The following is a 26,301-nucleotide window of genomic DNA, read 5'->3' as shown; positions in this document are numbered from 1 at the left end:
CTCCTATCATCCTCTACTCTTCTGTACTTCTGAGCTGCTGGTCTCTTTCTCCTCCCGTCCTTCTATTCCTTGCTGTATTCTTCTCCCATTGCCACTCTTCGGCGCCACTTGGCGTCTTCTTCTTCTTGTTATAAAATTATAAAATAAACCTATAATTTCCTGCCGTACCTGACTTGCACTATTATGCTCTGCCTACTATGCTGCCTTGCCTCCGGGATGTTAGGCTGAATAGCTGTGTGCTCTTGTGAAATAAAGGTTTTCAAAAATTAAAAAAAAAAAAAAAAAGAAAAACTGTGAGAAAAAGCCCCGCAGGCTAAGCGAAGACCCTTCCCTGAGTGCAACAAGGGAAGAGCATCTCAACAGACCGAAATAGACTGATATTGCCACGTAGAACTGTGTCGTTTATTAATAACGGAGCACAGTAGAACAACAGTGCACCGTAGGAAGGATGAAAAGACTGGCCCTTCGCCTATAAAAACGGAGGTTGAAACCAGAGCATAACCGACAACCAAGAAGAGACCAGGGCCCGAGACAATAGAAAAGACGGAAGGAAGGGAAGGTAACTGGAGAGGAAAACTAATCTCATTGTGCCGTAATACAGGAAGAAGCCCCAAAGCAGAGGCTAACTGTATATGGAAACGCTCAGAGGGGAGCCACAACTGAACTTCTGTGAGCTAACCCAATGGCAACTGAAGAGGCCAGCGGAGAACACCACTCTGCAAGGTTCTCGCAGAACGGGGAGGCTGAGCGGGCGATAAGGAATCTGCGGCTAGACAAAGTCTCTACCAGATACATCGTTACAGAAGGTAAGTAACTCATACATCTCATAGAGACATCTAGCCGTAGATTCCTTAACTTAGAACAGATACCACCGCCATACCCCAAAGGGGAGGTGGGTCTGCGACAGAACAACAGAAAGCGTCAAGCATCCGATCTGGCAACAGTGGCGGATAAAGCGGGGCAGCTGTGGCGGAACAGCCAGACAGCAACCCAAGCAGCTCGAAGAACAGAAATAACAGGATAGATGATATTCTAAAAACGCAAGAATGGCTCTACACCATACCCGTATAAAAACAACTGATAGAACGGCATGAGCCCTATACCAGAGCAAAGAAAGAGAGAGAGAGAGAAAAACCACTCTCTGCTTAATGGCGCACAAAAGTACACCGACCCAAGCTCGAAATAAACTTGAAGAGAGACAACCAGAGCCTAACATACTAGCTCACAGAAGGAAGCCGAAGGAGCCGGTATCAAGAGCCCAAAGGCAAGAGCTAAAACCTGAGCAATGCGTTGGGAAAAGACGGTGGGACAAGAAACATGCCAAGTGCACACACAATCCCTAAAAAGGGTCATTAGGGGCAATTAGCATGAATTCTAAACCCGCTGAAGCAGGTAGAAACATGCAGCAAGTAACATCCATAGAGACCGTAAAGTGGCTTACACAAGAAGCATAAGAGTCCCCAACCGGGCCGTATGAAGCCAAAGTGAGAAACAACCACAACATAGACTTGCAGGCAATAGTCAAGGACCACTGCCATCAGAAGAGCTGCCCCGAGAAGTGTCCAAAAATGGCAAGTTGAAAGAATGTGGGAAGAGTCTCAGAATCCGAGACCAACACCCCAGAAAAGACACGTACAGCGTCGACACCAAAAAGGGAGCATATGGCAAATTGGGAAATCACCCCAGTAAGCAGACACAAGGAGTAACCTATGGGCAACTTGCAACAACTCAGAAAAGCTCCCCATACATGGAGATATCGGACCAGACCTCGCATCCTCGAAAAGAGGGGGCGACATAGGAAAAGGAATACTAAGGCAACTGGCATGTATTCAGAAATGTATGAACATTAAATTGTGTAGAGACAGAACTAGCCAGGAGCAAGAAGGGCAGGTAGGAGCCGTTTTTGAAGAGGACACAATGAAACCTCCCAAGGAGGTGGATGACCATGGCGTAAGCAGATGGCCCCAGGAAAAAACATAGAACATCGTACAACGGACCACCAGGCGGAGCATCGGGTCCACAGGATCTCCAGGCCCAGGTGAGATAAGCAAAGCTATATAATAGTACACAAGTACCCCACATGGAGTATGCATACCCCAAACAACGGGGAACACCTCTTAGGGCAATAAGCCAAGAAAAAGGAGCGCAGTAACGAACTGAACCTGGGAACATGAGTTCCGAGCTGTATGACATTACCGAGCTGAACAACCAGCTCAATACCACAGTCAGAGAACTAGACACAGAACCTGTGGAACACGGCCACAGCAGGCCATCAGGCAGCTCAAAGCAAAACGCATCCAAGGGATGCCAATTAAAGGGTACTCACCCTTGACTACAGTATAGGAAGACGTAAGGCTCACTGCCCATATTAAATACAGAGCGCATCTACAGGATGCGAAATGAAAAAGTACCACCACGGAAGAGAGGCCTAAGAAGACCCAAGTGGGAGGACGAAAGCCAGCAAGGAGCCGGTGAACCGCCGACTTGGCGTGAGCATCAAACAGCAAAACCCCATCAAAGGGTAAGTCAACCAGTCGCTCCTGGATATTATCAGGGAAGACGCTATCTCTCAACCAAGAGTGACGTTTTAAGGCAACAGAGCCTGCCATAGCTCGGGCCCAAAGAATCCTCAGTATCTAAGGCTGAGCGGATTGGGAATTCGGCAAGGTCGCGGCCAACCCGGAGGATGTGAAGGAGATCAACGCCAGCACCTTCAGAGGTGGCAGAAATGCAAATGCTACTTACCAGTATGCATCTGTTCTTGGCATGTAGGGCTGCTGACATTCATATCTGTGCATAGATCGCTGCCTAGTGTTGGGTCCGGATGATTGCACATTGTTGTTCTGGAAGAGTCTTCGAAGTATCACGAGATAGGTGGCTCCTCCCCTGGACTACAGTGCGCATGGGCATCGCCTCCATCCCCAGATTGTTTTTAGCCATTGGCAGAGATGGAGTGAAGTATGTGAGTGATGCCCATGCTATGAGCATATGTATATATATATATATATATGGATATGAATACTGCAGCTGCTACAGGCGCCGGGGAGGAGGGTGGGCGATATGAATGTCAGCAGCCCTACATGCCAAGAACAGATGCATACTGGTAAGTAGCATTTGCAGTTCGAGGCATGTGGGCTGCTGAATTCATATCTGTGCATAGAATACATAGCAGTCCTCCTATTATTGGCGGCCGCCCGTGCCAGCTGCAGCAGTCTGAAAAAGTGTTTTGAGAACAGCCTGACCAACAGCTGCCTGCTGTTTGGAGTGCACGTCTACACAGTAATGTTTAGTGAAAGTATGTGTGGTAGACCATGTGGCTGCTCTACAAATATCTTCTAAGGGAATGTTACCTAGGAAAGCCATAGAGGCCCCCAACTTTCTGGTGGAGTGGGCTCTCGGTGGAATTGTGAGAGTGCGTTTAGCCTTAGCGTAACAGATCGTAATGCATTTCACGATCCACCTAGCGATCCCAGCTTTGGAGATAGCGTTTCCCTTGTGGTGTGAGGCAAAAGCAACGAAAAGGTGCTTGGTCTTACGAAAATCTTTTGTCCTGTCAACGTAGTACATCAAGGCTCTTTTAACGTCAAGGGTGTGGAGCATCCGCTCCGCCAGCGACTCTGGGTTTTGAAAAATCACTGGCAACTCAATTGTCTGGTTCATATGGAATTGAGATACAACCTTGGGTAAGAATTTAGGGTTAGTGCGGAGTACCACCCTGTTAGCATTTACTTGGAAGAAAGGTTCCTGGATGGTGAGCGCCTGCAACTCGCTAACCCTCCGTAGCGATGTAATTGCTACTAAGAAAGCAACCTTCCAAGTCAGAAACTGAAGCTCACAAGAGTGCAGTGGCTCAAAGGGAGGACCCATCAGCCTTGTAAGAACCACATTGAGGTTCCATTCCGGAGCTGGTGGTGTCCGTGGTGGAATGACTCTTTTGAGTCCTTCCAGAAAAGCCTTGATAGCAGGGACCTTAAAAAGTGATAGGTGTTGCCTATTCTGGAGGTACGCTGCCATTGCAGACAAGTGAAGGCGGATGGAAGAGTACGCCAAATTGCATTGGTACAGGTGGAACAGGTAACAAATGATGTTCTGAATGGAAGCATCCAGCGGGTCAATATTGTGGTTTACACAGTAAATGACAAACCTCTTCCATTTAGCCGCATAACAAGCTCTAGTAGTGGGCTTCCTTGCCTCCCGAATGATGTCCATGCAATCGGGGGGAAGGTTGAGGTAGCCAAACTCTAGGACTTCAGGAGCCAGATCGCCAGGTTGAGCTATTGCGGATCTGGGTGCTGAATGTCGCCATGGCTCTGCGTCAGAAGGATGGGCGTGAGATGAAGCCTTTGATGCGGTACCACGGAGAGTTCCAGAAACGTGGTGTACCATGGTTGGCGAGCCCACGTTGGAGCAACCAGGATGAGAGCCATCGAGTGCTGCCTGAGTTTGCGTGCCACCAGCAGTATCAGAGGTGCTGGGGGAAAAGCGTACGCAAATCTGCCTGACCAGTTCATCCACATCGCATTGCCCTGCGATTGCGGGTGTGGGAACCTGGCGGCGAAGCTTTGGCATTTTGCGTTCTCCTTTGTGGCGAACAGGTCTATCTCTGGATGACCCCACCTTTGGAAGTACGGTTGGAGTACTGATGGATGTATCTCCCACTCGTGCATTTGGTGGCTGTGCCTGCTGAGCAGGTCCGCCATCTGGTTGTCCTTGCCCGGGAGATGCTCTGCCATGAGGAAGATGTTCCTCTGAATGGCCCACTTCCACATGCTCTGAGCCAGATGAGACAGCTGCGGAGAGTGTGTGCCCCCCTGCTTCTGAATGTAGTACATGGCCGTCATGTTGTCCGTCCGGATCAACACGACTTTGTTGCACAGATGTACTTTGAAGGCCTTCAAGGCCATGAAGATTGCCATCAGTTCCAAAACGTTGATGTGCATCTTCCTTTGCTGTAGTGTCCATAGTCCCTGCACTGTGTAGTGGAGTACATGCGCTCCCCATCCCTGGAGAGAGGCGTCCGTCGTCAGGATAATCTGTGGCACAGGCTCCTGGAACGGTCGGCCCTTGCAAAGGTTTTGTGGATTCCACCAATGCAGAGAGTTGAATGCTCGACCGCTCACCAACACTAGGTCTGTCAGTTGCCCATGAGCCTGAGTCCACTGACGTGCTAGGCACTCCTGAAGCGGACGCATATGTAGTCTCGCGTGCGGGACGATGGAGATGCAGGAGGCCATCATGCCTATCAACTGCATGAACACTTTCGCTGGAAGCGAGTGCTGAGGTCTGAATCGTTGGATCAGCGTTTGGATACTGGCGATTCTCACTGAATTTGGCTGCGCAGTGGCTGCCAGAGTGTCTATTGTCGCGCCCAGATACTGCCGTATATGGGCGGGCTGGAGATGGGATTTTGGATAGTTCAGCGAGAATCCCAGATCGTGCAGGAGGTGAATTGTGCGGGACACGTGGTCCGCGCACTGCTGTTCTGTCTTTGCCTGAATGAGCCAGTCGTCCAGATAGGGATAGACGTGGACGTTCTGGCGTCGTAGATGCGCTGCCACAGTCGCCAGGCACTTTGTAAAGACCCTTGGCGATGTGGTGACCCCGAAAGGCAGAACCCTGAACTGGTAGTGCTGGTCTTGAATCGTGAATCTGAGGTACTTCCTGTGGGAAGGATGCAGGGGGATATGAAAATACGCATCCTTTAGATCTAGCGTAGCCAGGAAGTCCCCCTGTCGAAGCAGGGGGAGGACCTGCTGCAACGTGAGCATATGGAAGTGCTCCGATAGAATGTACCAGTTGAGGGGCCTGAGGTCCAGGATGGGCCTTAGGGATCCGTCCTTTTTGGGGATTAGAAAGTACAGAGAGTAAACTCCTGTTCCTCTTTCTTGCAGTGGGACGAGCTCTATTGCCCCTTTTTGCAGCATGACTTGAACCTCCTGCTGCAACAAGTGCAAGTGCTCGCCGGACATAGGACGGCTTCTTGGAGGTATGTTTGGTGGAGTGGAAGTAAGTTCCAGACAGTAACCGTACTGGATAAGAGACTTGACCCACCTGTCCGTGGTGATGGATTTCCACGCGGGCAGGAACTGCTGGAGTCTTCCCCCGACCGGTGTTGTGTGGTCTGGGGGCAGTGACAAGGCGTCACTGTTTGTTGGCGGTGGAGGACCTGGAGCTGTTGTTTCCACGTCCCCTGCCTTTGACGTTGTTGCCTCTGTAACCACCTCTACCCTTGTTGGTGTATGAGGTCTGGGTGTTGGTCTTGTAATACTGTGTGGACTGTGATGCCTGACCCCTTGAGGTGCCTCTGTTATTGGAGCGGCGAAAGGAACCACCCCAAAACTGCTGAGACTGGAGGGCCCCCATAGACTTGGCGGTGTCCGTGTCTTTCTTCATTTTTTCAAGTGTCGCATCCACATCGGGGCCAAACAGGTGGTCAGGATTAACTGTTTGGTTCAGGATGGTTGTCTGTATATCTGGTTTGAATCCTGATATTCTAAGCCATGCATGTCTCCTCAGCAACACACTAGTGTTGATTGCCCTGGAGGCGGTATCAGCCACGTCCAGCGCACATTTGATGGAAGCGTTGGTGATCAGCTTCCCCTCCTGAATCAACATTTCCCCTGCCTCCTTGTACTGATCAGGCAAGTGCTGCAGAAGTGTTTCTAGGGTGTCATAATGCGCCCTATCGTAGCGTGCAAGTAGGGCCTGCGTGTTTGAAATGCGCCAAATATTAGCTGCCTGCGCAGCAATTCTTTTCCCTGAGGCTTCAAATATTTTCGACTCTTTGTCTGGGGGAGGAGCGTCACCCGTGGTCTGCGAGTTCGCCCGCTTACGTGCGTTGGATACCACCAAGAATCCAGTGGCAAGTGCCCCTTGATGTAAGTTGGATCCGAGGGCACTGCCTTGTATTTTTTATCAATACGAGGATTGATGACTCGCGCCCGAGTGGGCTCCTTGAAAACCTCTGGCGCATGTTTCAGCACTCCCTTTAGCATAGGCAATGTCTTGACTGACTTCTCAGCCACTGAGAAAGTGTCAAACAAAAAGTCGACATCCACAGGATCTGAATGTAGGTCAACATCATGATTAGCTGCAGCCCTCTCAATCAGAGCATTGAAGGCTGCAGAGTCCTCCGTTGGAGAAGTCTTTGCTGCAAAAAGCTGCGGTTCATGACCCGACTGAGGGTCCTCAGGGTCGCCTCCGGCAGACCAAGGTTCATGCACCTCCTCTGGATCCGAGTATGCTGGATAATTGTACTCGTCCTCTTCATCTCCGTTACCTTCCCCAGCGTTTGAATGCGTCGGTGAAAGTTCTAAATTATGTGGAGATGCAGGCTCTATAGGGGCAGAAGTACCCGCATAGTCCTTCTTGTTCTTGAGTGGAATACGATAGTGCTCCAACACCGGCTCCGTGGTGATCTTCCGTTTGAGGAGAGACAGCTTCCCGGTGTTGGCGTCGACGCTCCTCATCTGTGAGAGGCTGGAGCCGAGGCTTCGGCACCACCAAGGACGCCTTGGGCGTTGACACCACCTTCAAAGGCACCCCGGCCCCATGCTTCGGAGCGAAAGCCTTCGGCGTCGTCTTCGGCGGCAGCGTGTAGCGGATAGGCGTCTGCGCCTTCGCCGGCTTTGGTATAGGCTTCGGCACCACATCCTTCGGTTCGGGAGCCTCAGCGTCCTTCCGAATCCTCTGCAGGGACTCGATGACCTTTTTGGCCAAGGCCGGAGAGGGCTGGACCTGCTCGAGCGATTTCCCCGAGTCCGGAGTCGGGTCGGCGAAAGGCACGGTCTTCGGAGCCGACACATCACCATCCTTGGCCTTGACGGACGGAGTCGGCGCAGCCAGAGCTTCGGCGTCGCCCTGACGCTTCTTCGGAGCCTTCTTCGGGTCATCGACCTCGACCACCTTCGGCGCCGACGCGGCGGCGTCGGTCGTCTTCGCCTTCGGCTTCGACACCGGGGTCTTCGGGTCGGCCATCTTGGCGTGGCTCTTGCTGTCGGCCATTTTGAATTTCTTTGACTTCGAGGCCTCTGGAGCCTTCTGTCCCACCAGAGCGACTTTCACTTTCGGTTTCGAAACCGTTGGTGTGGACCCCGATGGCTTCACTTTCGTTTTCTTTAACGGGAGTGGCACATCAGAAACGTCCGTGGCCGGGCCCGTAGGCGAGGCCGTGGGACAATTAACAAGGTCTTGGGTAAGGCCCGAAGGCGATCCCTCGACCTGGGCCGTATAATGGGGGTTGACCCCTGAGTCAGTCTGAGGATGCTCCTCCTCTGAGCTATCCTCCACGGTGGCAATGGCCCCATCGTCGTCCCCTACCTCACCGACGACTTCATCAAACTCCTCGTCTCCCGCGTCGTAGTTTTCTTCCTCCGACGCCGGGCTAGAGTCCGAAACTTGAAAGACATTGTCGTCTCCAACGTCTTCTTCGAAGATGCTGTCTGGCGGGGGCGCTGATAACTGGGCCTGGAGCCGAGCGGCCCGACGAAGCTTGAGCGTCTCCTTACACCGGAACTTTGAACAGGCCATACACCTGGTCTCATCATGGTCCGGCGACAGACATTTGTTGCACACTGGGTGCACGTCGAGGTGTGAATACTTGGAGGTGCACACCGGGCACCTCTTGAACGGGGTTCGTTCCATGTCTGGAGCGTCGTGTAGGCCCGTCCGCGCCGACAGCACGCGGAAGGGCAGCAAGAGTTCGGAGCTGAAGAATAGTCAAACCCGAACGAAAAACGATACCGACGTCAAGCCTAAAGACCTTTTGGTCTTAAGTTAGGAAAGTTAAACTATTATCGATTCCGACAGAGGGAACCGAAACACATCCGAACCCAATGGCGGAAAAAAACAATCTGGGGATGGAGGCGATGCCCATGCGCACTGTAGTCCAGGGGAGGAGCCACCTATCTCGTGATACTTCGAAGACTCTTCCAGAACAACATTGTTGAATCATCCGGACCCAACACTAGGCGGCGATCTATGCACAGATATGAATTCAGCAGCCCACATGCCTCGAACGCAAAGACCCACAGGTAGCCCGAGCCAAAACACATACTGTATTTAAGGACCGTAGGGTTGCACTAACCAAAGCGACGCATGTGGGCGCCGATTGTGCCTCGTCAGGCGCCGACTGGGCTACATCCGGCGCCGAAACTATGACAAGCTCCCCTTCAGAAGAAGGAGAAGGAGAAGACGCCGAAGCCGGCGAGGCAAGCTTTCGGCACCGCCTCGGTGCCGACTCCGCCTCATCCATGACAGGCTCCGACTCGGGAGAAAGAAGCGGAGGCGGAGCTGGGGAGGCGAGCCTCTGGTGCCGACCCTAGCTCCGGACAGGAAGCTGCCTGCCCGGAAGCCCGGGGTGTGCTCAAGGCAGGGCTATGAGGACCGGCAACCACCTGTGGTGCCACAGGGAGCCCAGAAGGGCTATGCAGCGCAGCAGAGGTGCCGTGGGTCATAGGGGGGGACACAGCTGGGCCGTGCCCTAACGACTCCATGTGGACCGTAAAGGGGGACCTAACTGGGCCGCGCCCCAACACCACCACATCTCTGACGCTCCTGGGGGGCAAAGGCTCAATTGGCGCCAGGGGCAAACCCGCCGGTGAGTCCGTCGGAGATCCCACAAGAAGCGTAGGCCCAGAGGACGCCCCAGGAACGGGAGAGGACCCAAGGGAGGCTTATGCCTCCATCTGGGCCCGAGTCGCCGGGGGGGTGAGACGACTCCAACCGGGACAGCTGTGCCGAGGGAAGCTTCATACGGCGCTCCCAACAAGACTTCGGCTTCAGGTGTTGGCAGGCTTCGCAGTCCTTAGAGTCATGGTGCTCGCCCAGACACCACATACAAATAAGATGCGGGTCCGTCGCGGACATCTGCCGTGAACAGGAATTTCAAGTTTTAAAGCCCGAAGGCATCACACACTGTTTCTGACGCAAAGCGTTGAAAAGGAGGCCTGAAAACAGGCCAGAGGACCTGCTCACTCCGGATCCGCATTGCACGCGGAAAAGAAGGAAAACTGGCGTCAGCACGCCGGGAGGGACTTATATGACCTCACTGACGTCATGTACGTGGATGACATCAGGGCGGAGTCGTGTGGCGCCATCCCCCGGTGTGCAGAGGTGCTGCAAAAAAAAATTCCGGATCCAGTCTGATGCCTGGGGATTTTCTAAGTTAAGTAATCTGCGGCTAGATGTCTCTATCAGATACCATGGTTAACCAAGAGAAGAAATCTCTGTGTATGAGATGCGTCGTCTAACACCTGGAAAGTATTGGCAGTGCTCAGTATTTTGACACACTCTTAAAACGTTTGGTTACACATATGAAATAAGATATTACACCATTTTCTGAGCAAGGTATCACTTACATACACTCTCTAAGGAACATCATTTATAGATTGAAATCACAAGAGACTAACCTGACCTTTGCTGATACAGTTTCAAGTTTGTTATTGGAAATGGACTGCTAGGAGAGTGGAGACAGGTCTTAAAACATAAAGCCGACCTTTGGGCTGCTGATTATCTTTGACCCAAGGCATACAGGTCCAAATCTTTGGGCAGCAGCCAATACAAACTATTCAGCCTCCTACTAGAATTAGTTTGTTTTCATTTCACACATTATGGGAACTATTCAAAGTTGTTTGCTCCACCTTCAAACACGAAAACTTATTTTTAAGTACTTAAGACATTCAACAAGATATCACAGCTATTCAGATATTGGTCAACTCCAGCCCGGATCAGGAAAATGAGGATATCTGGGCCTCTGCCATTATACTCGATTCGAATTGGAAAGTCCACTGAACAGCAGCTGAAATCCTTTTAATACTGACTTTGGTATGTCTCTTGCTCAGCTTTTCTCCATGCATTACACTGCTTTAGCCTTAGAGTACCATTTTAGACCCAGTCGGTGGTCCACTAGGCACTGCAAGATCAATAGCATCCCTTTCATCACACTGAAACTTCAAACATATGTTACCACATACATTGTTCACCACTTCCAAGTACCACATGCTTACATTTCCCACAAGCAGAAAAGCATGCAAGGTGGACAGTGCATGGGCTACTTTATCTCTCTCAGATAGGTCTAAACACGATACGATTCTGAAAGTATAAACAACAACTCTAGTTATCTATCCACTTCACTAATGCAATGTATATTTAGTTGGTTTTGGATGAATGTTCCTTAACACCCAGAAACCTGCATGGCTGAAATACAACTAACAATAAAATCATTAATATTTGACCATAAAGTTATATTTGAGTGTTTTAGTGATTAAATATTAATGTTCCTCTTTATCTGTGACCAGTAGCTTACCATTTGTTGAATTCGGTGAAAGCTTTTCCCATGGAAACTAAACGCTTGTTCAAAGAGTACTTTGTCTTCTACAGTCCACTCATCCGGAAATGGAGTGAAATTAGGCAGGTCAGCCAGAGACTTCTCAATGTTATGTTTATGCCAAAACAACATTCCAAGTGCCTTTGAAAAAAAATGAGCTTTCAATAAAAATACCATACACAATCAGAAAACATTTTTATTTTTTCATCCACCCATATCATAGATCTTCCCCTTCAAGACTTTCCCCTTTAGAGGAATATATAGGCTCTGCCTGTCATTTTCCATGTTCTGTTGCCTCCCACTTTTACACACCACTGCTTGAGTCCATGACTTTCCCCCTCTCTCACACCCCTACCCACCAAGATCTTTGGACCGTACTTTAGAAGAACTACAAATACTCACAATACATATGTGTGTGGCCTTGACTAAAACACTTGCACTTTTCTTAATCTATACTAGATTATAAAGTAAGAACTTTGAACCTTTGAGGCGGGTAAACCCGGGAACCACAGAGCCAATCCACACACGCGAGACATCATTGTAATCGTCAGGGTGTGCAGATGGACATAGGCCATATAAACTATACAAATATGCGTTATTTAAAAAATTTACATTAAAAAAAGTAGTCCCTTAGAAGTAGCGCCGGCCGCGACCTGCGTGCTGACATCAGGAGCGCGGGGAGGAGCGGCGTCCAGGAGCGCTAGGAGGAGCGGCGGACATGGCGCAGGGGAGGAGCGGTGAGGAGCGGCGGACAGGCGGTGAGGAGCGGCGGACAGGCGGGAGGAGCGGTGACGAGCAGCGAGGAGCGGCGGAGAGGTGAACTGAGGAGTTTGGGGGAGGAGCGGCCGCTGAGGTAAGGCTCCGGGGGACCCACAGACAATGTCGGGGCAGGCGGGGGTCAGGGCAGGCGGGGGTCGGGGCAGGCAGGGGACGGGGCAGGCGGGGGACGGGGTGGGCGGGGGCCTGGGCTGCTGGACAATGTCGGGGCGGGCGGATAGATGGATAGAAGGATAGAGCCAAACAGCAGAAATGTCACATCGCTCCAAAAGAAAAGTACACTGTGCTCAATAGCAAGAGCCCCAAATAACAAAGGGCACTAATGATCGCGGCGGGGGCCCGGGCTGCTGGACAATATCGGGGCGGGGCGGGCTGGGGTCGGGGAAGCCTGATTGCTCCCGGACAAGGTCGGGACGGGCTGCTAGTTATATGATGAAAGGTTGCCCAGTTCATGTAAGTAAAGGAATATATTAGAAAATGCTGTTTGGCTAACGTTCCAATGCACAGCTTGCATTTACCTTTAATATGTGGCATCTTGAATTTTTTCAATAAATTGAGTCCAGTAATATGTTCTGGTTGATGTATAAATTCTGAAAACCGAGAATTATGCCTTCATGCACAAATGTTAAATAAAGTGCCTAACACCTCAAAGGAATGCTTATCCTACGCAGCAAACTACGTTTTTGATCAACTCCATTTAAAGCTTTCCGTCAATCTATCTTAAACCCCTTGCTCCCCATCCACCCGACCGCCTATCCATAGATCAACATTAATTGTTCTACTAAGGTTTCCCTGAAAGTGGCATTTCAGGGAAACGTGCAAATTCCCCCTGTTATCCTGAAAATCTAATGCCCTCTCTGAATCCTATTAAACAGACTATTTGCCTTATGCTATCACATGCATATTTACAAACATTCTTTAACAAGAGTTTTTTTTCATATGAACACTATTATTGAAGTCTGCTTAGGAGTGTTAGCACTTTTCTATGTGTCACCATACGAGCATTTGTAAGCCTCATAAAATCTCACAGACAACTGGTGCACTTCTACTTAAAGAGATCATGCTTTAGGGAAAAGCGCGCTCACACTTCAACATCTCCAGCAAAGGCATGAAGACCATAAGGCAAAACTTTGCTTTTTGACATGGTTCCAGTCTGCACAATGTGGTACATTATGAAATAGTCACTGTGAACTAGAATCACATTATCCTTTAAATCTGACAATCACCCAGTCAATAGCTTGGAAGACAGCTACCCCCTAATGCAAGCTCTCAAAAATCCTCCTCTCAAAAATCATGAAATCCCTCATAGAAAACACCCAACCCCCTTCTCCATCGAGTGAACACTTCCCTCAGAAAAGGTGCATTCTTAGCCACTTTCAAAACAGGATCTCCCACTGCTCAAGAAGTCAAAGATAGGCCTCGAATACCATAGCGCAGAATGACCTCCTGCAGATCCTGTGAAGCAAAGCCTTCAGCCATGTATGGTGCACCTGTTCCATAGCCTACTGAGGATAGCCACTGACTTAAGTCTTGCAGCATCTCTATGAACTTGCAAAAGATTCATGCAGAAAGAAAACTGTGTTTGTACTAGCAGGCAACAAATTTGTGATGTCACATAAAAGGTAATTTGTAACCTCATGTGCAAAATCTTGTACAGCAGCAAAAGCACAAGTTGAAATGTAGTAAATGTACACTGCAAGTCAGAAAAGACTTTCCATTTGAAAAGAACCTTTGGCAACTCTTTCTGAATCACAAAGAGGAGGGACCGTGGTCGGGTCTGCATGTGACAATGGAAGAGGGTGTGGGGGGGGGGAAGGGGAGGGGTTGGTGTGTGTATGTGTGTGTGTATATTCACACAAAAAAAGGACACAGACTTTAGAGTTAGGTTCAGATTTTTACACGCATAAAACCATAGAAATTCGGCAGTTACAGTTAAAGTCACGTCAATGAACTATAACTTGTGTCCTAAGTTAACTATAAATTGCCCCTCTGCCATGCACAGGTTTCTCATCAATAATTTTACAGGAAATGTTGCACTGATATTATCAATGATGTCATGGATCACGTCACAAGTGATGTGATATGTGGAGTAATTAGCGGTGTATGGCGAGTGCGCGGGTTATAGTTACCTTAAGCCATGAGTTATAGTTTCTGGACTACTTAACAGATTTACACCAAATTACAGCAAACATTGGTAAATGCATTAGGTTTCGCCTATGGGATTAATAATAAGAGGTATGGGAGCAGATATGGGTGCAGGGAGAATGGGTGGAGTGCTCGCAGTGCAGGGTGAACGAAGGCTGATAACTGTATGAGTGCAGCCCTTAAGAGTGGGACACTGCACAGGGGAAACATCCTTTACGACGCAACTTTTACCACGCAGTGCCTTTATAACCCAGATTTTTCAACGCAAGTCATTACAACGAATTGCGCTGGGGGGCGCTGTAGGATAGGTAATAGTTTAATTTACTATCCAACACCTTCCCTACTATCCACGGGGACTGGAGTTGGAATAGTAAATTAAACTATTCACTATCCAGCACCCCCAAACGCAAGTCGTTGTAACGACTTGCGTTGAAAAACCTGCGTTGTAAAGGCATGCGTGGTAAAAGCATGCGTTGTAACAATGTACATCTCTGCATAGAGGTATCAGCATGCATGACATCATGTAGTAAAGGGTGGTAGTGCCAGGGGTTCCTCTGTCTTGCAGGTGAACCTGCAGCAGAGAAGAGGGAGGACACACTAGATGGGCCTGCGGGCACTCTCGGAACACTAGTCCACCATTTTAACTTCCCTTGTATCCTGCGGTAACTTTCCATGAAGGAGCTAAGGTGGATGGGCTTTTTTCCCAAGTTTTGTGAAGATTTGTCAAATGGTGGCAAAGCTACAAGTGAAACAAAAGCACTCTTCCTATGGAAACTCTGACCTAACCTTCAGTTTACAAGGTTAAATCATAGTACTGTAAGATTTTGGCAACTGCTGCCGAGATCCAAGTGTAGTTTGCAGGTCACAAGACAGTATGTTATTAACTAGTTCTCTGACATATGTTAGTAATGGAAACAACATGACTTTACCCGATTGGGCATAGGTTGAACCCTTTCCATGGCTAATTCAATAATTTTGGGAACATTAATATTTACTTTGTGTGTGCTATATAAATAGTCATTGTTAGCATAATTACACAAATACACCTTAATGTATATAAAGTATTTCATATTGTATTGTATTATAGCATTTGGATAATACCTCATACCCATGCTCTATCTCACTTTCTGGGTCGTCAGTTAAATGGATAGCCTATGTGACGTAAAAACTTGATAGTGCTAGTATACAGAACCATAGTGCATAAAAACAAAAATGCATATGTTATTTTCCATGTCTATATTTCTTGTTCCTCTGGCGCCACCCACACATTTGTATTCCTTGTCCTTTTCTTTTCAAGTCCATTGTCTTTTTTAGAGCACTTTCACATTTCTGATTTTACTCTTGGCGTTCTTGTGCAGTGACAAGGAAGAGTGCAATTGTGTTTCCATTGATGGCCTACTGACTCGGGAGCACTGTCCCTGGCTGCTGGATACCTAATCAAAGGTACAACTCTGGTAAATTCAGTTGATTCCCAAAATGTAAAACTCTCTATCATGCCGCTTTTTAAAATTCAGTTAATTCCCAAATTTAAAACCCTCTATCAGTCCTCTTTTCTTTAAATAATCCCAGCTCTATTTTACAACTGAATCAGGGCCTGATTTAGATCTCAACGGATGGGTTACTCCGTCACAAGGGTGTTGGATATCCTGTCTGCTGAAATATGAATCCTAAAGGATATAATGTAATCACGGCCAGACTGAGAACGCAAACCAGCCCTGGCAATCAAGTTGGACCGGCTTGGTGGTCACTGCTGCTGCTTTTGTTACAGGGAGCCGATATTGCAGCACTGCTGCAAAATACCCCCCACTAACAAAAAAGGCCCCCACTGCTCCAAAACCAGCCCCCAAACTTCCGGCACACTGGGGAACGCCCGGTGCCTGCTTTGGACAGTTATGATGGAATAGCCCATCCACAAAGATATAAATAAGGCTCTCAGTCTGTTAAGCAGTGGCTGGAAAAGGAAGTAAGCACTGTTGGCCACACAGCACAATCCATATACCCCCGAAAAGGCCCTCCAGTGTAAAGTACTCAATAGTTGGAAGACCACTGCTGTAGACAATCTCGCATTTTCAATAAAATGAAATGAACAAATGAGTCTATTCACACAGTGGGGTATTATTCTAATGTTTATGGCTACCAATTAAAGTCCTAAAATACAGAACTAATGTTGTGAGGTTCACTGTGGATTACCATTTTTTCAAGAAATCTCAAAAAGCACACAATGCAAACCATTAGTTCTGCTTCTGTGTATATGATGGAGTCATCCTGCTTATAATACAAATAAATACAAAGGTTGATAAAGTAAAATATGATAGGCAGGAAACAGAAGCGAGTTTGCACAGGGTTCTTCAAATATATCACATTATATGCCTAGAAGACATGTATTCTTGTAAGTTTTAAGAAACAAACTATCACTATGGAAAATTGTTTGAATGCGAAGTTCTGTATCTGGGAAAGATTATTTGGATACAGAATAAGAGGGTTGCAACATGTATATCAATCTAGTTACGCACCTGTTCGACATTGTAGCCATGCTTTTCCTTCGCAATAGCAATGTATTCATCCACTGTAACAAAAGATTATGTTGATTATTTTGACAACACCCCACGTGCTGTTTTATTTATAAAGCACACATTTAAAACTGCATTAAAAATACAATTATGTGCATTCATTTAGTCAAACTACTGAATGGAAAAACATATCTTTGGGTACCCAAAAACTGATTAACAGCAATGCCTCTTGCATTTATTGTCAGGGGGAACTGTTTCCATTTAATAGTAGTGGGAGTAGGCTTTTTCTTCCCAGTAACACAGACTGGGAATGCTGCCTACATGCCCTCCCTAAAAACAAACATTAGCATAGCCAATAGGTCTCGCATTTGGGACCTTATAAGTGTTTAGCCATGCAACAGTTGGTGTTGTTGCACCAAGGAGATTCTGCTGCATAACTAAATACTTATAGGGTCCAAAAAGCAAGACCTATTGGCTATGCCAATGCTTGTTTGTTTTTTGTTGCTGTTTTGTTTAAGTTGCCAGATCTACAATAGCTGGACATGGTTTTTGTTAACAGTTCTTTGCATCAAATGAACTTGTTTTCATTGCTCTGAATGTTGTTTCCATTCTGGTTGTAGGACGCAGTCATTCCCATGGGTGTGGGGGCTGCCTAGCTGTGCGCATGCGCCGAACTTTGCAAATGAGAAAAAGTGTGGAGTGAGTGAGCCCCAGGCAGCATAACTCACTCACACAGGAGTTCATGCACTGCACCTGCATACTCAGCATGGTTTTAAGGAAAATCTGAGAAGAGCCTGCCTGCTGCACTGACGGCTTGTGGTGTGTGTGCCTGGTGAAAGCGTGCACTGACGGCTGGTGGTGTGTGTGCCTGGTGGAATCGTGCACTGACGGCTGGTGGTGTGTGTGCCTGGTGGAAGTGTGCACTGACAGCTGGTGGTGTGTGTGTCTGGTGGAAGCGTGCACTGACGGCTGGTGGGGTGTGTGCCTGGTGGAAGCGTGCACTGACGGCTGGTGGTGTGTGTGCCCGGTGAAAGCGTGCACTGACGTCTCGTGGTGTGTGTGCCTGGTGGAATCGTGCACTGATGGCTGGTGGTGTGTGTGCCTGGTGGAAGCGTTCACCGACGTCTAGTGATGTGTATGCCTGGTGGAAGCGTGCACCGACGGCTGGTGGTGTGTGTGCCTGGTGGAAGCGTGCACTGAAGGCTGGTGGTATGTGTGCCTGGTGGAAGTGTGCACTGATGGCTGGTGGTGTGTGTGCCTGGTGAAAGCGTGCACTGACGGCTGGTGGTGTGTGTGTGCCCAGTGAAAGCGTGCACCGACGGCTGGTGGTGTGTGTGTGCCTGGTGAAAGCGTGCACCGACGGCTGGTGGTGTGTGCCCGGTGGAAGCATGCACCGACGGCTGGTAGTGTGTGTGCCTGGTGGAAGCGTCACTGATGGCTGGTGGTGTGTGTGCCTAGTGGAAGCGTGCACTGACGGCTGGTGGTGTGTGCCTGGTGGAAGCGTGCACTGATAGCTGGTGGTGTGTGTGTCTGGTGGAAGCGTGCACTGATAGCTGGTGGTGTGTGTGCCTGGTGGAAGTGTGAACTGACGGCTGGTGGTGCGTGTGCTCAGTGAAAGTGTGCACTGACGGCTGGTGGTGTGTGTGCTTGGTGAAATCGTGCACCGACGACTGGTGGTGTGTGTGCCTGCTGGAAGCGTGCCCCGACGGCTGGTGATGTGTGTGCCTGGTGGAAGCGTGCACCGGCGGCTGGTGGTATGTGTGCCTGGTGGAAGCGTGCACTGACGGCTGGTGGTGTGTGCCTGGTGGAAGCATGCACTGACGGCTGGTGGTGTGTATTCCCGGTGGAAGCGTGCAATGACGGCTGATGGTGTGTGTGCCTGGTGGAAGCGTGCACTGACGGCTGGTGGTATGTGTGCCTGGTGGAAGCGTGCACTGACGGCTGGTGGTGTAGGTGCCTGGTGGAAGCGTGCACCGATGGCTGGTGTGTGTTTGCCTGGTGGAAGTGTGCACTGACGGCTGGTGGTATGTGTGCCTGGTGGAAGCGTGCACGGACGGCTGATTGTGTAGGAGCCTGGTGGAAGCATGCACCGATGGCTGGTGGTGTGTGTGCCTGGTGGAAGCGTGCACTGACGCCTGGTGGTGTGTGTGCCTGGTGAAAGCGTGCACTGACGACTGATGGTGTATGTGCCTGATGGAAGCAGGAGCATTCACAGTGATAGAAGACACAAATGAAACTGAGGAAAAGGGAGGGGGAGTGCAAGCAGAGGAGCATGATTCACAGCTAGAAGACACAAATGAAGGTGACCAGGAGGGAGGGGGAAAAGGGAGGGGGATAGTGGAAGCAGAGGTGCCTGATTACAGCAATAAAAACACAGATGGCAGCTGTGCACGTGCACAAGCTCGTGAACGCAAGCTGTAGGCCAGCAAAAGCCTCTGGTGGCACTTTTAAAAGCCACTTACTAAATGTCTCGAAGAGAGAGACCTAAAAAAATAAATAAAATGGATGTAGTCTGTCATGAATGGGGCAGTTCGTTTCCTCCTGAGGGTGACATGAATATGTGTGGCATGTTGCATGTAAATGAGGGTTGGAGTAGCCCTGGTTGTATGTTACCATGTATGTATGTTTTGTAAACCCAAGTTTGTGGGTGACCATTAAAACAGCTGGAGACCATGGGCCAAGACAGTGTACCTGGAAAGCTGCTCTTGGATTTGGCTGGTTACTTCCAAGTCGGTTCTGTGCTACTTCTAAATACTCACTTGGCCTGGCCCCCACTGCCACCATTTCTCTATAGATGCTGTCCGTGTGAGGCAGAAAACCTCTCTCTAGACAGTCTATACGAAAAACCACAACAAAATGATGGTCGGAGTGCAGACACTTTTCAACCACTCACTCCCAGTTGCAGATCTGGGTTTATTCCGTCATTCCTTTGCTCACTATGGCACCCCAGTTTGGATCCAGCCATATGCAAATCAGTTTTGACCCTGTTTCTCATAGGAACAGTCCAGCCCAAACTGCAAGGCCAGAAACAAGCATCCTGGGACTGGTTTCTGGGTATTACCCCTTATCAGCCAGGCTCACTTGAATCCAGTGGCACAGCGAGCAAGGGACCCCCGCCTGGGCATGCCCTTGGCCACTTAGGGTGAACATAGCAAACACAACAAAATGATGGACGAAGTGCTGAAGCTTTTCAACCACTCACCCCCAGCTGCTTAGTTCCCAGCTCAATGCTTACAATTGGTTGTCTTCCTTGTCACTCACATTTGCTGACTTCTATTTCAATTGCTTTTTACTCCTCTTCTTCCGTTTGTTCGTCCCCTTGAACATAGCTTCTTTATCATTCTTTTATTTGGACGACTTGTGTCCTTCCACTATTTATATGCAGGGAACTACGTAACCCAAGTGAGCGCTTGCATTTTGTTCCTTGCTACATCATGTTTATTTCTTCTGTTGCATAGCCCTATATAAATACCGCCTCCCATAACAAGCGCTCCGCTTTGCTCCCTCCTCTCCCCAGTCCATCCCTGGATTCCCCCTACTCTGCCTCAAGCTCTAGACTTCTGTTGCTCCCCGACCTACCCCCTGTTACTCCCCGCCCACTCCCTGTTGTTTCCCCATCACTCTGGTGGTGACACATGCGTGCATACAGAAAGACGCATCATGATTTGTATGGGTGCATGCATTAGCAATACCAAGAGGCCAAAATGGCAAGACGTACTGGCTTTGCCACAGCTTGTTTGATTTTATCAAAACTCTATAAACCAGCATAAAGAAAAAGACTGGGCTAATTTTACCTGCCCTCCTGTAGGTCTCAATACCAGACTCCGGGGCTTAAGTTACGGAGAAAATACTACTGCTACCTGTATCGAAGGAGAAAGAGGTGTACTACCCTGTAAACTGAGAGCCAGATTAAATCCAGTTGAACAGCAAATTTCTATTTCTGCTACTGTGACTGCTTCCATGAGAACCCACAATTGAGGACCAAAGAGGTTTCTAAGATTGAAGTATTTATATCTTGGGAATCTATCTAAACCTGCATCGCCCTCCAAGAATAAGCCTTGCCTGGTTGTGATGTCCCTTCAGTGAGCTTGTAGTTGTGTCTGTGGTTCAGAGATAACATGCAATAATTGTTACATGGTTTGACCCGTTCAGACACAGTTTGCTAGGCCCTTACAAGTACCTGGCAGGTCTACTCTTGTTACCGGACAAAAACGTCGAGAAGCATGGAGTGAGGAGCCCATTCAGTTCCCCAGTAGGGAGGCAAAAGACAAAGAGCAGGTACGGTGGCTGGCTAAGTGGATTAAACAGTTTTCGCTCTCAATTCTAGGATCTGCTGTTCAAAAGATTGAATCCTGGCAAACCATCCGTCAGAATATGCTTAACAGAGCACGGTTACATTGAGGAAGGTTAAGGCTGGTTATTTACAGCACTTCACAATGTAAGAAGTGGGGTATAAAGCGCTATATCTAAAACAAGGATATAAAACACCCATACTCCCTCAGCTGAGGCGCGGGGGGATAAGGCTGTAGGCTATACGTGAAAATAGGACCCGCAGAGACCAGCATGATAAGCCCTGTTGGAACCAAACACCCCAAGAGATTCAATTAGACAAGCTACTCACCTCCCCCAAAAAGGGTACCACTTTCAGATGCACATTCTGCCTAAGAAGAGCAACAGTACCTTACTGTGGCTGGCTCCAGTGTTCGTGCACAAGAAATACTAACACAAGTTTAAACTGTAGCATTTTAATAGTACAGATCTTTTTTCAAGAATTTACATTTACATTGCTACTATGGGTGACATGGTTCTGTTCTAAGATATTTGCATTGTACTAGAAGGTCACTGTTTACGATTTCTCCTCATAGGTTTGCAAGTCTGAAAGGATTCAGGAGAGTATTGTAGGTGAGACTCTGGTAAAGAAGAGCTTGAAGATCATTGTGAAAGGGTGTCTTCTCAGTGAGTTGCAGCGACGGTACAAGTCCTAAAGAAAGAAGTGTAGGGACTAACCAAGTTTGGCAGTACACAAATGACATCATGGTGCGTGACATCAGAGTGTGTGACATCATGACGTGTGACATCACACCTAGAATCACAGGAAGTAGCATCAAAACCCATCACCTTACAGGAAGTGACATCACAAGAAGTGACATCAGATCTTAAGACCTCACACATAAGTTTAGCAGGTCTATCATGAGTACATTTGGGCGAATTTCAATATTTATCAAATGAGATTATGCCAAAAAAGTAATGCGACCCTGGTGCAAAATCTGGGCCTCAACGTGTTTATTTCTTTTTTTTTAAACTCTGCCACAATGAAATTGGCAGCACAGAGAAACGTGGCAGTAAATCTGTTCTGCTTAATTGGTTGCAAAGTTTGTCTAGGGTGTTTATGCCTTCCATATTACCTTTAGTTTGTCAGTCATTCTTCCTATGTTCTTTAACTGGGATTTGTCTCTGCATTGTTATCCTTGTTCCTTTACCGCTTTACATTTGTTTATATTGCATTGTTGGGGGGAGGAGATGTGTTATGATTTACCACTGCCTGTTTAATCTTATAGAGTCGTGGAGGCGTCATATGGAACTCTGTGTCAAGTTAGGTAATGTGGCTGACTCAAAGGAGACTGTGTTACCCATTGGTGGATGTAATAAAGAGAGTTATCTTGATTAAGCATGATGTGCACTGTCTTAAAAGGTTCACTAGACCTAGCGGTCTGAGACAGAGCCAAATTGGGACTTCTTCAAGGCCTCTTATCATTGTGATCATCTCTATGTGGAGGGCTTGCCTTCCTCAATCCCCTCAATTGATTTAGAGTGTAGCAAAATGGTTACTCTTTCAAAAATGTCACTAATATCCTGGATGCCTTATTACAAATGCATTATATCCTCTGGCACCGGTAATAAGGTGGACGGGATATCTGTCACGTTGTGATGAAGAAACAAGTCTGCAAACTCTTAATCAGGCACCATTGCTAAGTTTGACATAAAAACTCACCCCAAACAGAGAAGGGTTTGTTGTGCTAATATAATTACACAGAAAATGAACATACTTAAATTCCATCTTGTGTTAGTCCAACAGCAACAAGGGAAGCCTCATTATGTAAAATTGAGCTTACATTTGGCATCTGGTATGTTGTGATTTGGCGACCAAACCAACATGCCTCCATGGTCTTTCTCAGTGTACTTTGTAGCACCTTGAAAACACAAAGAAAACAAACACTGCTTAGCATTCAGAAACCACACTGACAATATACTTATTATAGATAAACATAAAATACAAAGCGTCTGATCTAGAGTCAGTTGGTAATGTAAACAAGCATTGGAAATGCAATAGGTCTCACCTTTGTTTAAGTTTAAGCAATTTGTTTTGCGAATGGTATTTTTTTTATCTGTTTTTACTTGTTTTAACTTCCCAAAAGGTCCCTTGCTTTCTCTTCCTATGGTTAGCAACACCTTCAGCTAAGTGTTACATCCGCCCGCACCTTTATCACACTTCTATAAAGTCAAATTGTGACAGAGCAGTTATGGGCTGTGTGCTTGGTTAACAAGATAAAAAGAAGCATTGGTAAATACGAATGTTGATCTGTTAACTGTGACAACATCTGTGAATTATCGTTTAAAACAAGTAAAAGATGTAGCTTTTTATTATTTTAATCCAACGTTTTAAAGTAACTACTTTACCTGTTTCAAATGAAACTGGGGCACAGGAGCTTTTATAAAAAATATCCTTTGTGTTTCTGATCTCTGAGGGTCAGGGCCGATTGTGCCATACCGACAGAGGGTAGCGCACTGATTAATGAGTCAAACATCAACAAGCACATGCTTGGCGTCCATGTTGTAGTGGGAATGCTTCGCACGCCGGAGGAGGAAGTGTACGGAGCGGCAGCAGACAAAAACACCTGTCCCTGGAGATGCGAAGGCAAGGAAGGCACCTTAAAGGGAAGGCTGCCCAGGGAAGAGACAAGAGGTGCGATAAAAAGTCCACACAGAGCAATAGCATGACGCTACACGTTTCAGAGTTGTCACGAAAGCACCCAGATGTACCCACCTGCCTATGTAAATGCAGTGGGCTGTATGAATGTTTTAACGTCTGGTCATGAGTTGGCTGAAAATGGAGGCATGTTAAGGCATGACTCACAAATTAGGGTCACGTAGAGCAGTGTGGGTGAATACGCGGCGGGACTATAATCTGCCTCTCCTGAAATAAAACATCCGATCACTAACCCAATCTAAGCTTGACGGTTGCAGAGGTGCCCTGGGAAGCTCCAAAACCAAATGTTTCTCTATCCCAACCCATTCGGAACCTTACCGGGGATGTTATTACTGCCTGGCTGCATTCTAACAGCTGCAAGAGGTGTCATTCCTCGTGTCCTGGACTATTCTGCATTGGGGCTGGCTGAGAGCAGGGGTACTGCGACGAGGACAGAATGGGCAAGTGGGATGTGATTCCAAATGTGTGATGAGGGTATAGTCTACTTTAGATAGAGGTCAACATATTGTCAAGAGTTCTCAGATCAAATAACGTCCCATGCAACAAAACCTCCTGTTTGCACTGTTTTGCACAGAAAACTCGTCAGTCACTATGTGCGAGAGAACAAACGGGACGTTCTTCAGATCGAAGGAACAGGGGAGTTGGTATGACAGCGCGTGTTACCCTGTCGCCGACACCGCTGTCCTTCTGTTGTTTTTGATCAGTGAGGGCTGCAGAAGGGCATGCGGAACCCGTTACTGCTGCCTGACACTCCGGCTCTGGCAAGAGTCCATGTACAGTACCTCCCCTTCACCCCGACTCCAGTTATAGAGCACGCCCCCACCCATTAACACGTTCGTACATCCTCCCCTGAAGAACCAAGATGACGTCCATACTCCCCAGATAGGCTCACGTTAAACCCAGAAATCTCATCCGCTGCTCCGTTTTCAAAAAGTTTGCTCTGTGTCAGACCGAAAGGTGGAGGCGAGCACAACCTCAACAGCTCACCATCCTGTGCATGCAAAGAGCTCACAAGTGAGGAGCTGCCTACTCAGGCACAGCAAATTCCCCCCCCTAAATATACCAATAAACGAATCCTGCCCTAGTGGAATTGATTTTTTTTCTTCTCTTTTTAACTTTCCATTACAAATCGGTCAGGCACAGAGCCTGCCCAAGCCTGGGCTGCAGGGATCGCTGCACAAACTGTCTACCTACTTGGGTATTTCGAGAAGGGCGTGGGAGCCTGCAACTGCCACCGATGCATCATCAGACGCCAGTCCCATCGTCCTATGCCTGATTGTCGGCTTCTGCCACCCGGTAACCTAAAATGACTGATTGTAAAGTGACTGCAGCTGGGCGAGCCCCTGTACCCTCCGCTTGTTGACTGCACCCTTGTGCTCAGCCCGGCTTGCAATCCTGACATCGCTCTCACCCTGAGCTCCGAGGCGCTGCTGGCTGGGGACTCGTCCGACTCCGGTACCGGGATGATCGAGCGGGGGGTAGCGCAAACTTCGACCATGGGCTCCACCGCCTCGGCCGGGGGTAAAGCTGACGACCTGGGGTGGTGCAAGACCCCCAGCGAGCACATCAACCTCTTTAAACCAGTCACAATGTTACAAGGGTGGCGGAAGCGGACCACGCTTGTGCAATTGAAGCTGCCCACGCTGACAATGAAAAAAATAAAAGAGCGCTTCCAGGCTTTTAAAGAACACTGTGTAACTACACCAGTAAACCATCCAGTCCCTGTCCGTGGGGCTAAAACTGGACAGGGTGGTGACCAGGAAGGGCTAAAAAGACTCTCTTACAATCATCACACTCCTTTAAGCATATATTATGAAGCAAACCAACCAGAATAACGGGCGGAGCTCAAAGCACACTTCGGAAACTGTATCAATTCCAAGAGGCTCTCGCATGGCAAGAGCAGTGCATGCGCGCTGCTAACGCCAGGTGAGACCTAAAAAAACCTATTTGCAAAGAAAGGGGTAAATCCAAAGGAGAGTTTAGCAGCGAAATTTCCTCCACCTTATTAGCTGGCTGGTGGTGGGCACTTCAGAACAGGCGTTGAATTGAGATATTGCTTCGCATACTGGAGGATTTTGCATTACAAATCAACCATAAATGCAGCCCACAGCAATTGTTTTCAGACACCCTTTTCACGTTTTCATTTGTGTAACTACAAACCAATATCCACCTATTACAGAGATACACACCTACAACGACTAATGCACTATTGTCTAAAAATTAAAAGGGTGGGGTGCTACGAAGGAGGGTGAATGGTGGAAAAAACGGTATTGACTAGGTTACTTACTGGTAATCTTCATTACTCCAAGTCTTAGTTGTCCTCGTCATAGTCACCCAGGAGCACTCCGTGTTCGGGGAATAGCATTCACCCATAGAAAAAATTCCCCACCCAACCTAACAGGAAGTACCTATCACCTGACCTATAAGAGTGGGGCAACCCCAGACCACATCCTGCAATACCCACAAGCAGAGTAGTGATCAGAAGGAACAGGTTCTATTTTTGTTTATCCCCCAACTCCCAAGGAGAGGAGGGAGAGAACATGACTGTGACGAGG

General features: G+C 48.2%; 1 protein-coding gene across 3 annotated transcripts in view; it reads right to left on the bottom strand.

The window, feature by feature from the left end:
• The window catches only part of RCOR3 (REST corepressor 3), a 302,941-nt gene that overhangs the window by 218,172 nt on the left and 58,468 nt on the right, over positions 1–26,301 (bottom strand). For 2 of the 3 annotated variants that reach the window (XM_086927837.1, XM_086927839.1), the window contains 3 exons: positions 22,872–22,949; positions 16,762–16,814; positions 11,306–11,467 (listed from right to left, as the gene is read on the bottom strand). In XM_086927837.1, the coding sequence (XP_086783963.1) occupies positions 11,306–11,467; positions 16,762–16,814; positions 22,872–22,949 (293 nt within the window). Of the gene's footprint in view, positions 1–11,305; positions 11,468–16,761; positions 16,815–22,805; positions 22,850–22,871; positions 22,950–26,301 lie in introns of those variants that run through there. The other variant, XM_086927838.1, reaches the window with a different exon arrangement.

This window comes from Lissotriton vulgaris, chromosome 6 (genome assembly GCF_964263255.1).
Source record: "Lissotriton vulgaris chromosome 6, aLisVul1.2, whole genome shotgun sequence".
Lineage (NCBI taxonomy): Eukaryota > Metazoa > Chordata > Amphibia > Caudata > Salamandridae > Lissotriton > Lissotriton vulgaris.
This window is presented reverse-complemented; position numbering and strand designations above follow the sequence as displayed.